This window comes from Rana temporaria, chromosome 5, assembly GCF_905171775.1.
Source record: "Rana temporaria chromosome 5, aRanTem1.1, whole genome shotgun sequence".
Taxonomy (NCBI): Eukaryota; Metazoa; Chordata; class Amphibia; order Anura; family Ranidae; genus Rana; species Rana temporaria.
The window spans coordinates 139,553,530-139,567,190 of record NC_053493.1 but is presented as its reverse complement, the minus strand read 5'-3'; the positions used below and the strand labels follow the sequence as shown (position 1 = coordinate 139,567,190).

The following is a 13,661-nucleotide window of genomic DNA, read 5'->3' as shown; positions in this document are numbered from 1 at the left end:
ATTGATTTGCATTTGCTAAGCCTAGAACTACATTTCAAGATTAATATAAACCATTTCTAGGTTTTGCAGATTTTGTTTTTGGTTCATTATAGATAAGCTTTGTTTTTGTTCTAAAACAACCAAATAATGTGGTTTGTATTTTTGAACTGGTAAAGATCCTGTTCCTGATGTTTATGCCTGCTGCTACTATCCAGTCACTTGATTGTTTTCATTGTGTTTGTCTTTTGCTTAAACTGTGCAATACAGTAGACTGTTGGCTTCCCAGCCAGTAGTCCTGTGGTAGGTTGCGTTTCTTTCACTCAAGGAATGTATAAAATACATTCGCATATTAATACAGAGGAGTCTGAGTCGGAAGTACATAAAACTGAGGAGTCAGAGTCGGAACATTTATCTACCGACTCCACAGCCCTGATTACAAGTTAAGCATTACAAGTTAAAAAGCAATTGTAATGTAATTTTTCACTATTTTCACTGCCATCTTCTTCCCTCTAATTGGAACCCCCAAACATTATATTTTTTTTTATCCTACCACCCTAGAGAATAAAATGGCAATCGTTGCAATACTTTCTATCACGCCGTATTTGCGCAGCGGTCTTGCAAGCGCACTTTTTTGGGGGAAAAAAATTACACTTTTTTTAATCAAAAAATAAGACAACAGTAAAGTTATCCCAATTTTTTTCAATATTATGAAAGATAATGTTACACCGAGTAAATTCATACCCAACATGTCACGCTTCAAAATTGCGTCCGCTCGTGGAATGCCGACAAACTTTTACCCTTTAAAATCTTCATAGGCGACGTTTAAAAAAATCTACAGGTTGCATGTTTTGAGTTACAGAGGAGGTCTAGGGCTACAATTATTGCTCTACCAATAATATATATAGAATATTAAAAAAAAAATATTCCTATTACAAGGAATGTAAACATCACTCGTAATAGAGAAAAAGACCTCCAGATCTGACAAGTACCCCCCTTTTAAGACCATTGGGCAGAATTGATATTTGACATCGCTTCCACTATCCAATGTTATGGAGCCCAGTGGGAGTCCTCTTCCCCCTCATTTGGCTCCAGGCCTGCCAGGGGAAAGGACGGTATCGTCTTGGTAAGCGGCAGAGACGACCGGAGCATGGTGGGAGGGGCCCTTTCATAAATGTTAACTTTTAATATTTTGTTGAGAATACTGGCAACGACTGCCTGAAGTCTGGAACCCGTAGACATTAGCAAAGACTGGGTTTCCTCTTTTCTGATGCTTTGCCAGGCTCTAACTGCAGCTGTCTTCAGTTGTCTTTGGTTTGTGGGTCTTTCTGCCTTTTTTATTTATTTATTTTTGCTTTCAGCAAGTGAAATTCATGCTCAATTGGGTTGAGATCAGGTGATCAACTTGGCCATTGCATAATTTTCCACTTCTTATCCTTCAAAAGCTCCTGGGTTGCTTTTGCAGTGTTTTGGATCATTGTCCATCTGTACTGTGAAGCGCTGTCCAATCAACTTTGCTGCATTCTATAAACACTGCAGAATTCACCCAGCTGCTTCTGTCGCGTCATCAATAAACGTCAATGACTCAATGCCACTGGAAGCCATGCATGTTCATGCCATCACAGTCCTTCCATGTTTTACAGATGACGTGTGCTTTGGATCATGAGCTGTTCCACACTTTTTTTTTTTTTTCCCCTTCATTCTGGTACAGATTAATCTTGGTTTCATCCGTCCCAAAGAATGATTTTTCCAGATGTCTCTTGGCAAAGTCTAATCCTGCCCTTTTCTATTCTTCAGGCTTATGAATGGTTTGCACCTTGTGGTGAACCCTCTGTATTTGCTCTTGTGAAGTCTTCTTTAGATTGTAGACTTTGACAATGATTCACCCACCTTCTGGAGATTGTCCTTAACTTGTCTATATGCTGTGAATGGGTTTTTCTTTACCATAGAGAGGGTCCTGCAATCATCCACCACTGGAATGTAAATTTGAACACTCCTAATGTTGCTTCTATCTCCCTGATGGATTTGTTTAGTTTTTGAAGCCTTACAATGGCCTGTTTCACTTGCATGGACAGCTCCTTTGCATTTGGAATCCATTGCTGTGAACCTATATATGTTCAAATACCACACTTGGAATCGACTCCAGACCTTTTACCTGCTTAATTGAATGAATTGAATAAAAAAAAAAATGGAGTAGCCTACACCTGGCCATAAAACTGATTTTGATTGTAAATATGAAAACCTCTAAGGTTGGGATTATGTGGGCAACATAAATCAAAAAAATAATATATACAAATTAAATTATACAAAATAGTAGAAAAATATGACTATATATTTCTACTATTTTGTATAAATTTTAATTTTTATATATGTATTTTTTTGATTATTTGTTGCCCACATATTCCCAACCTTAGAGGTTTTCATATTTACAATTTTCAAGGGATGATGGCAACCACACGGTCTTATGCACAGGCTGTTTTTTTCATAAAACTGCTTTTGATTGTCCAATTACTTTTGGCCCCTTGAAAAAGGGGGAATGGCTCCCCCGAAGAGCTGCAATTCCTAAACCCTCTTTCCGATTTGGATGTACATGCCCTCAAATTAAACCTGAGTGTGCACTTTCAGGTTATATCCATTTGCATGATTGATTGCTTGAATATATTTTATTAAATGCCTGGGAAAAAAAAATGAATTGTGCCTGTGTCCAAATATATGGACCTAACTGTATATTGAAATGCATTACATGAACATCACATTTTGGGCTGAGCTCATGCCTGTGCATTCTCATTGTTTAGACTTTTCCACGGGCAGTGTATTGTGCCACATGTTTTTCATGCTGATTTTTTATTTTTTTAAATGGGCAGTTCAGCCTGCATTATTAATGTAGTTGTCGTTTTTTTTTTTTTTTTTTGGTCTCATATGGAAAACTAATGTCATTAAAATTCTCGTACAGCAGAATCCAATTATTGGAAGTGATGTAATGTATTACAATTTTTTTTTTTCATTTTCATGACCGTGCGTGGTCTTGGTCACATGATTATTTTGTATAAATACTATACTAATTGCATTAAAATTGATTTCTGTTTTTTTTTTTTGTACTTGTCCCTTCACATGAACTGTCATGATCATCTTTTGAAAGCTGTGTACTAATGATCAGATTGTTGGACGATTGCTTCAAAAGTTGTATTCGTCACATTTTTTAATTGTGTGTACTAGGCCTTAGTGAGTCAGTCTTGTTTGTGCGTGTTGTTATTCTGAGGACAAAAAAAAAAAAAAAAAAACATCATTATCACATTTTATACAATTACATCCATATTTCACATCATCTAAATATCTCTATTCCTTAGGTATACGAGAAAGAACGATATATATCACAATATCAACTCTCCCTCTCCTTTTTTTTCAGTATGACTGTTTTCTTACTCTTCCTCTGACTTATCCAGTCAAAGGAATAGTTAAACAGAGGGAAAGACAATATCCCTATTACCCTCCCACTTACCCCAAAAAAAAGGGCAAGAAAGAAGAGCTCAAAGGATTCCCCTGACCCGTCCCCTGATCTCGGTTGTTTGGATTTTCCCTTAAGGATTTTGTTCCCTATACCTGATGTATGGGGTCCATATCCTCCAATACTCCTCCTCTCGCTCCCTCGGCCCCATAGTGAGATTCTCCATCTGTTGGATTTCTGTTACTCTACTCAGCCATTGTATCCTCGTTGGCGGTACCGTACTCTTCCATAAGATTGGGATACAGGCCTTTACTGCTGCAATCAGGTGCCTTAACAAGGATTTCTTATATTTTTCGACAGACAATGGGATATCGTGTAGCAAAAATGCTGCCGGTCTATCTCCAAGACTCACCCCCGTAATTTCTTTGTTTTTTTCCGAGACCATCTTCCAAAATTCTTCTAGTTTTAGGCAATCCCAAAATATATGTATCATGGTGCCTTCTGCTTCCTGACATCGCCAGCACAAATTTGATACTTGGGGGGGGAAAATCCGATTTAATACTGGAGTTCTGTACCACCTAGTCAATACTTTATATCCCCCCTCCTGATATCTGGAGGTCATTGACGCCTTATGTGTAAATAAGAAAATCTTATTTTTCTGACTCTTCGAAAATTCAATGCCCAAGTCCCTTTCCCAAGCCTGTAAGAAAGCAAGTTCATGTGGGGCCTCTGACTCAATCAATAAATTATACATGCATGATAGCGCATGTCTCATCGGTTCTCCTTTCAAGCATATCTCCAAGTTTTGATGGTACACCATTATCTTCCCTTCGTAATTTCAGTGAGCCCAAAAAAGTTTTCAGCTGATTCCGTCTCATTAAATCTAGATCTCCTCCATTCTCTTATTACCAGTACTTGTATAGAGCTGTACATTTACAGTGCTTTACATAAATATTGTGTATATAAACATCAGTCCCTGCCCTCAAGGAGCTTACAATCCAAGTTTAGACAGCTGATTAACCTACCAGCATGAAACCAGAGTACTTTAAGAAAACCTACGCAGGGACAGTTGAACATTGGTAAAGCACTAAATGGGTGGTGTGTGGGGGCTTTTTTTTTCTTGTGTCAAAATATTCGGTGGTGGGCACTTGGCAGATGCTGAAAATGTCAATACCTGTTGTTGTTTTTTTTGTTATTGTGTTTTTTTTTGGTGCTTGTGTAATCGAATATAAATGTGTTTTTGTAATATAATTGTCATTTTTACATGCTAATCATTTTATAGACTGAATTTCAGCTTTATATTTCTGATTTTGTAGAAGTAAGCTTCTCCAAAAGGAGACATTGACTTGTAGATATACAGTGGATATAAAGCCTATACAACCATGTGTAAATGTCAGGTTTCTGTGATGTAAAAAAAATATATAGACAAATCATTTCAGAACTTTTTCCACCTTTTTAATGTGACCTATAAACTGTACAACTCGGTTGAACAACAAACTGAAATCTTTTAGGTGGAGGGAAATATGCAACTAAATTATATTAGTTTTTTAAGTGTGCACACCCTTACACTAATACTTTGACGCACCTTTTGATTTTATTACAGCACCGTCGTTTTGGCTAGGAGTCTATCATGGCTTGACTTGGCAATATTTGCCCACTGCAAACACTGTCCGATTGCGAGGGCATCTCCTGTGCACAGCCCTCTTCAGATCACCCCACAGATTTTCAGTTGGATTCAGGTCTGGCGAAAACTTTAATCTTCTTTTGGTGAAGCCATTACTTTGACTTTTGCTGAAAGCTTTGTGCCAATGTTGACTGGCATTTGGCACTCTGCATAATTCCCTCTACTTTGACTAAAGCCCCTGTTCCAGCTGAAGAAAAAAGGCTTGCAAGCATGATGATGCTGCTGCTGCCACCACCATGCTTCAAGGTGGCTATTGTGTTCTTTTTGGTGCAGTGTTTTTGCGCCAAACCTATATCTTTTGGAATTATGGCCTAAAAGTTCAACCTTGGTTTCACCAGACCATAACGTGTTTTCCCACATGCTTTTGGGAGACTTCACGTGTTTTTGCAAAATTTAGCCATGCTTGGATATTTTTCTTAAAAGGCTTCCATCTTGCCACTCTACCCCATAGCCCAGACATTTGACGAATATTGGAGACTGTTGTCACATGCTCCACACAGCCAGTACTTGCCAGTTATTCCTGCAGCTCCTTTAATGTTGTTGTAGGCCTTTTGACAGCCTCCCTGTCCAGTTTTCTTGTATTTTTTTTTTTTTTTTTTTTTACCATAAATTTTGGAGGGACGTCCGTTCTTGGTAATGTCACTGTTGTGCCAAATTTTCTCCACTTGATGGCTGTCTTCACTGTGTTTCATGGTATATCTAATGCCTTGGAAATTCTTTTGTACCCTTTCTCTGACTGATACCTTTTAACAATGAGATCCCTGCTGCTTTGGAAGCTCTTTATGGACCATGGCTTTTGCTGTAGGATGCGACTAAGAAAATGTCAGGAAAGACCTACTAGAACAGCTAAACTTTATTTGTGGTTAATTGGAGCCCCCCCTCCTAAAAGATTTGTTTTTCAATTGATTTGTGCAGGTTTTATAGGTCACATCTAAAGGTGGAAAAAGTTCTGAAATTATTTATCTTTGTCTCCATTTTATTTGTATTTATTTTTTTCACAGAAACCTGATGTTTTAACAGGGGGTGTGTTGACTTTTTATATCCACTATGTTTTTCACACAACCGACATGTATACAAATGTCCCATCAACTGTCACCATTTATTATATATTTTTTTCTTTCTTTCCCCAGGTTCTATGAAAATCTTGTGGATTACTTTACATTGAGTACTTGTGATGCAACTAATTCTTTAAATAGAGCTTTTAAAAAAAAAAAACACTCACTGGATTTTACTCGTGGACCTTTTTTAGAAGATGGCATCTAAACTATTCTGGATCAGTGTTCATCGGCCGTATTGTGGGTAGTGCTGCTAACGCCTCAGAAGCTACTACGTGGAACTGCCTTCTACATTTTTAAAGCCAACACCTCAATAGTATTGAACTTCTTATTTTTTTTTTTTCCCCCTAAACATAAATTATCGACTTTGCCTTTTTGGATCTCTGTATACTTTAATGGAATACAATCATGTCTGTCCAGGACGAACGGCAGATCAATACTGAATATGCAGTTTCTCTACTTGAGCAGCTAAAACTGTTCTATGAGCAACAACTACTAACAGACATAGTATTAATTGTTGAGGGCACTGAATTTCCATGTCACAAAATGGTTCTTGCAACATGCAGCTCTTATTTCAGGTAGGTGGACATTTTTTCATTTGCATACACGTTTAGGTCTCATGAACACTATACTCAAAAGAGAAAGGCAGTTAGGGGAAAAAATGTTAAAAGCTGTGTGTTTTTTTTTTTTTCTCCCTTACGTGTTTTGATACTGCATTTTATTGGCTAGTATATTTTATTCTGTCCATTTGAATGTATTAATGCGTTTTGTGCAACTTTTTCCAGCCCAAACACTTTTCTTCAGAACGTGTGTGTGGTGTTTTTTTTTTTTTTTTTGCTTCTAAATGCCTGTAAACACCTATGTGTGCATGGATCCATAGGCTAACACGGAGGTGAAAAAGATGAGAATGGTGCGCTTATTCAATAATGTGCCATAAAGTAATATCCTCAAAGAATATATATGATGAGTATCCAAACATACAAATAAGATGTGAATAAAAGCCCAACTAAAGCCCAATGGTAGGAGTCAGTTTATATAATGGTAAAAAACGGATAAAACATCAATCCTAACATCGACTGTTAAATTTATGAATTGGCCGCTCACCTCCAACAATGACCCAAGGGTCAAACAAGGCTCGTCGGATAAGGAATCCTGCTGATGGATCTGTAAAGGCATCCAGGTCCCAGACAAAGACTAAGAACTATGTCCAAAACTTCTCATCAAAACATTTTGTGTAATTCCATATATAGAGGAAACGGCTCGCTCCAAGGAATGACACTTCTTGTATAAATGGCACGCAAAGGAAATAAAAGCCGTAGTGTGCAATATTGCCAAATGAAAAGTAAATGTATTTAATAAAAAACTGCTTACCTCAAGTAAGGGTAAAAAGTAGGGTTGTCCAGATACCGATACCAGTATCGGTATCGGGACCGATACCGAGTATTTGCGGGAGTACTCGTACTCGCGCAAATACCCCCGATACCTAAATAGAATACTTCCCCCCCCCCCCCCGCCGCTCCCGCCGCATCGCGCCGCCGCATCGAGGGACATTGCTGCATATGTGAGGGACATTGCTGCATATGTGAGGGACATTGCTGCATATGTGAGGGACATGGCTGCATATGTGAGGGACATGGCTAGAGGGACATGGCTGCATATGTGAGGGACATGGCTAGAGGGACATTGCTGCATATGTGAGGGACATGGCTAGAGGGACATGGCTGCATATGTGAGGGACATGGCTAGAGGGACATGGCTGCATATGTGAGGGACATGGCTAGAGGGACATTGCTGCATATGTGAGGGACATGGCTAGAGGGACATGGCTAGAGGGACATGGCTGCATATGTGAGGGACATGGCTAGAGGGACATGGCTGCATATGTGAGGGACATGGCTAGAGGGACATGGCTGCATATGTGAGGGACATGGCTAGAGGGACATGGCTGCATATGTGAGGGACATGGCTGCATATGTGGGGGACATGGCTGCATATGGGGGGGGGACATGGCTGCATTTGGGGACACATTTAAAAAAAGTATCGGTATTCGGTATCGGCGACTACTTGAAAAAAAGTATCGGTACTTGTACTCGGTCCTAAAAAAGTGGTATCGGGACAACCCTAGTAAAAAGCAATGGGAGTAGTGACACACTCGCCTCCTCACCGTATTTCCGTAAAACACAGCCGAAACCGACGACAAAAGGGTCCACCCGACGCGCGTTGCGTCACTGGTCACGTGACTTGGGGATCCCTGAGGTACCCGCTGCCCCCCCTCCCCCCCATAAAAGTTGCAAGCAAGTTGTACAATTTGTTTCTGTTGTATTTTCTGTTTCTGGATAAGGATCTCTTTTCATAAGTTTTTACTATAAGTCTATATATAAATTGGGACTAATCGACACTTTGTTAAAGGTTCCCACTCCGATTTACTGTCACCCTACTGTCAGGGATAAAGATTTATGGAACCTTGAGCTGATCTGCTACTTTTCTCAAGCTAGCTTTTATAGCAGCTAAAATCAACTTTAATAAGAGCTTTCTTCAACCAGTATGTTTTGAAAAGGAAATTTTGAGTCAAGTAGCTCAATAACATTTTTAAAGCTCATTATTGATGTGATACATGCTTCTCATTTGGAGGATCAGCCTGTTGTCTACAATTTCAGGTCTTCGCTTTAAAGACCAATTGCATCTGTTCTTTGAGCTATTCCTGTATGGGGTTTGGAAGCTTGGTCTCCCCCTAATGCTTGCCGGATCTGTTCCCATTTGTCAAACAGTGGTTTACTGTCCCATAGACACAGCCAGCTGGGCCCTGCTCCCTCTGGCTGTGATTGGCAGCAGTGAAAGCCAATGGCTCTAGCTTCTGTCTCAGCCTACGAGGAGGAAGCGCGCCTCATTAAAGGAATGCTTAAGGTGTTTTTGTTTGTTTAAAAAAAAAAGTCATACTTTGCCTCCACCTACTTGTTCATTTTGCACAGTGGCCCCCGAACGTCCTCTTCTGGGGTCCCACGGCGGCTCTCGCAGCTCCTCCCAGCAAGAGCTAACCCTCTCTGGGAAACTCTCTCCCGAGGGGTTTACCTTGCGGGTGCGCTCCAGGCCATAGCCGCCAAGTGTGACTCTGGCACGCCGCGCCATTGATTGACAGCAGCGGGAGCCAATGGCTGCGCTGCTATCAATCCAATTAAGAGACGACAGGAGCTGGGGGGGAAAGCAACGTGGGATCTCGCGCCCATGGAGATTCAGGGCTCTGTTAAGTAAGGGGGGGGGGGCAGTGACTGCAGTGGTGTGTGTGTGTGTGTGTGTGTGTGTGTGTGTGTGTTTGTTTTTTTTCCTCTCTCTCCGTAATGCATGAAGGTGAAAATTACAAAGCTTTACAACCCCTTTTAAGGTAGCAAGCCTTTAGAACCGCTTTAAGAAGCGCAGGTCCCATGAATCTAAGTTTATGATCATGCTCTTGGTACTGATTGCTACAAAACAAAGGTATCCTGGTAGTAGGAAGGGTTATTCTAGACTGGCCTATACATATTTACTTATCTTTTGCCAATGTCCAGGTGGCCCAAAAATGTGCAAAAGCATTCCTTGTGTGTAGGGATGCACTTATATCGGCATTGGTGCAGTTGGTGGATACAGCGTATTTTTACCAGTGCTTGTGAAAATGCTCCCGAAACATACTTTACAGTGCGATTTGCGCCCATTCATATTGTGTGAACGCAGATTGCACCGGAAAGAATTGCAATCGATTTGCACAGGAATGCATGTTCCTGTCCGAATCGCATGCAGTTCCCTGCTCCGCTCCTGTGTAAACCCAGGCTTGTCATAGTGATTTTGAGCCTGAGTTCACACAGGAGCGTTCCGGGAAACCTGCCTGCATGACAGTGTTCCACTGGCTCTCTATCCGACTGTGGACATCTGCGACTTGGGCTCCTGCCTCTCCCCAGCCAGGAGATGACAGTGATTTATTGCTAGCGTCTATATCAGCTGCTAGCGAAAATCGCAGGTAAAATTGGGCAGGCTGGTTGTACTAAAGTTGATTGATCAACTAGGTACATTCAGCTGGGCCCATACATGGTTTCTGTCTTTAGTTTTATGACCAGCTTGAATCTGTTAGCTTTTTAATTGTGTGTGTGTTGTTGTTTTTTTTAAACTTGATTTTTCTTTCATTCTTTTGCAGGGCGATGTTTATGAGTGGGCTAAGTGAAAGTAAACAAACGCATGTCCATTTGAGAAATGTGGATGCAGCTTCTTTGCAGATCATTATCACATATGCATACACGGGTAACTTGGCAATAAATGAAAGCACTGTTGAACAGCTGTATGAAACCGCATGCTTTTTACAGGTAATGTAAGATACAAAATTTTACTTTTTGTTAAAAATTTTAAGTAGCAAAATGTAGCATTTCTTAGTATAATTTGAGGGAATATTTTGAGATACACTCATTTTACTTTTTACCTGCATACATTTTTGTAATTCTGGTGTGACATCTCTTGCACACTGCACAGCCAGACAGGTGACAAACTTTTCCTGGCTCAACATTTCATCTTCCTAGCCCAGCTTTGTGACTTCTTATGCTATCTTTCTACCTCCAGACATTGCATCCATATCATTAGGGAATGTGTCGATGGGTCGTTGAGCTTGTATAAGTGGCATTGGTTTTATAATGCTTGGGAGATCATGCATTTGACCTCCTCCTTACTGCTTTTAGGTGGGTTTTGCTCTCCTTTCAACTTGTATGGGAAATCAAAACCCCTTGAATGCAAACAAAAGCCCATCAACACAAGCTCTTTCCCTTTTGGCCAATGGAGCAGTGGTATACCCGGAACGGGCCAACTTTTGTTTTGTGTGTACTGTTGACTGCAACCAGCATTCAATTAGCGCTGGCAACCAATGGCTGCAAGCACTGATCAGTGTATTCTGGCTGGGGTTGTGGTGGAGTAGTGTCTATCCGACCCCCACCCCCCTGGCAGAGTGCAATTTCACAGCAGGGACGATCCCTGCATCAACTTCGCTGGTTGAAAAAACTGTACATGTATACCCAGTGACTGCAGTAGCTAGAATCTGGAGCACCTGTGAATTGCAACTTATCTGCTCCTACATTTAATTTTCAAAACTTAAATTGGTTGTAAAATCTTACATATACCCAGTGAAGTGACTAGCCTCAGGTAATAGAGGTCAAGCCGCCGTAGGACATACACGATCGCGTGCACTAGCTACAGCACAGGGCTTTGTGTGTGTGTGTGTGTGTGTGTGTGTGTGAACGCACAAATCCCTGTGCTGTCAGAGGAGAGGAGATAGATTGTGTTTCTACAAAGTAGAAACTGCAATCTGTTGTATCTCCTAGTTGGTCCCATCCCCACATAGAACACAGTGAGGGAACACAGTTAACACTTTGATCGCCCCTATTGTTAACCCCTTCCATGCCAGTGAAATTTATACAGTAATCCATGCATATTTATAGCACTGATCGCTCTATAAATAACAGTGGTCCCAAAAATGTGTCAAAAGTGTTTAATCTGTCCGCAATGTCGCAATACCGCAAAAAAAGCACATCACCGCCATTACTAATAAAAAAGCCATAAATATTTCCCAAAGTTTGAAGATGCCTTTAACTTTTGCGCAAAGCAATCAATATACGCTTATTGCGATATTTTTGGTAAAAAAAAAAATGTATAGTGCATATTGGCCTAAACTGATGAATACATTTTTTTTTTTTTAAATATTTTGGGAGATATTTATTATAGTCAAAATATATATATTTTTCACAATTTTTTTTTTTGTGCGTTTATTAGTCTGCAGACATGCACTACAGTCCATTTAACATGGATGTAGTTCTGTGCATTTTATGGAAAGGGCCAGGGACTTTTTTCTGTTTGGTTCCATAGATTTCAGTGGATGAAAAGCATGTATTGAAAAATGCACCTGCAATATGCAATCTGCATAGGTGTGAATAAGGCCTTAAGCTTTAAATATTGTAAAAAGGGTGTTTGCTTTTTTTTGTTTTTATGTTGAGCAGCACGAAATGTCTAATGCGTGATTTTTCTATTTTATTTCTTCTAGGTGGAAGATGTTTTGCAGCTCTGTAGGGAATATTTAATTAAGAAAATCAATGCCAAAAACTGTGTTCGGCTAATGAGTTTTGCTGACTTGTTCAGCTGTGAAGAATTGAAGCAGTGCGCCAAAAGAATGGTGGAGCACAAGTTTACCACAGTGTACCGCCAGGATGCTTTCATGCAGCTATCTAGGGAGCTTTTGATAGACCTTGTGAGCAGTGACAATCTAAATGTGGAAAAAGAGGAGACGGTGAGAGAAGCTGCAATGTCTTGGTTAGAGTACAACACTGTATCCCGCTCGCAGTACTTGTCCACTGTTTTAAGCCACCTGCGCATTGATGCCCTTTCAGAGGTCGTTCAGCGTGAATGGTTCCAAGGTTTGCCACCAAATGATAAGTCTGTAGTAGTACAAGGACTTTACAAATCTATGCCAAGATTCTTTAAACCAAGGCTTGGTATGACAAAAGAAGAGATGATCATCATCATAGAAGCTGCTCTTGAAAATCCTGGTTGTTATTCCACCATTTGTTACAGTCCTCAGGCAGAGAAAGTTTACAAGATTTGCAACCCACCCTCTGAGCTACATAAAGTTGGGACTGTGGTCATTCCTGATAATGATATTTTTATTGCTGGAGGACAGGTCCCTGTAAAAACGACCAAAAGCAATCACAGCAAGCCTGGCAAACTGCAGGCTACTTTCAGGGCTGTGAATAGTTTCTACTGGTTTGATGCACAGCAAAATACCTGGATTCCAAAGACCCCCATGTTATGTGTTCGAATTAAGCCTTCTTTGGTATGGTGTGATGGCTACATCTATGCAATTGGCGGAGATAGCGTAGGTGGTGAACAGAACAGAAGAACAGTGGAAAGATACGACTGTGAGAAGGATGAGTGGACTTTGATGAGCCCTCTACCATGTGCATTTTCATGGAGTGTTGCAGTAGTTGTCAATGATTGCATTTATGTAATGGCTTATAACCTAACATACTGCTACATTCCACGGTCTGGTATTTGGGTAGAAGTAGCTAAGAGACAAACTAGTAGATGCTTTGCTTCTGCCGCAGCCTTTGATGGCAAAATCTTCTACCTCGGAGGTCTGCAAACAGACAACAATTCTGGCGTGTGGCACCCATCCAGCACATTGGATGGCTCTTCCGTAGCTGTTGAAATATATGATGTTCATAAGAATGAATGGTATATGGCAGCCAGTATACCCGCCAAACGCTTTGCTGATCCCTGCGTTCGAGCAGTGGTCATATCCAGTTGCTTGTGTGTCTTTATCAGAGAGACACATATGAATGAAAAAGCAAAGTATGCCATCTATCAGTATGATATGGACCTGGACCAGTGGTTTCTGCGGCAGCAGATCTCAGAGCGTGTCCTTTGGGATTTGGGAAAAGATTTCCGGTGCACTGTTGGGAAATTATACCCTTCATGTTTAGAAGTATCTCCTTGGAAACCC

The 13,661-nt window shown here is 40.5% G+C and overlaps 1 protein-coding gene across 2 annotated transcripts in view; it reads left to right on the top strand.

Annotated features, from left to right (window-relative positions):
* Window positions 1-13,661, top strand: part of KBTBD2 (kelch repeat and BTB domain containing 2) — a 39,409-nt gene that overhangs the window by 24,127 nt on the left and 1,621 nt on the right. For both annotated transcript variants that reach the window (XM_040353171.1, XM_040353170.1), the window contains exons 2-4: window positions 6,236-6,738; window positions 10,323-10,488; window positions 12,207-13,661. The exon at window positions 12,207-13,661 is cut by the window's right edge and continues 1,621 nt beyond it. In XM_040353171.1, the coding sequence (XP_040209105.1) occupies window positions 6,569-6,738; window positions 10,323-10,488; window positions 12,207-13,661 (1,791 nt within the window). In that variant the 5' untranslated portion in view covers window positions 6,236-6,568. The remainder of the gene's footprint in view (window positions 1-6,235; window positions 6,739-10,322; window positions 10,489-12,206) is intronic.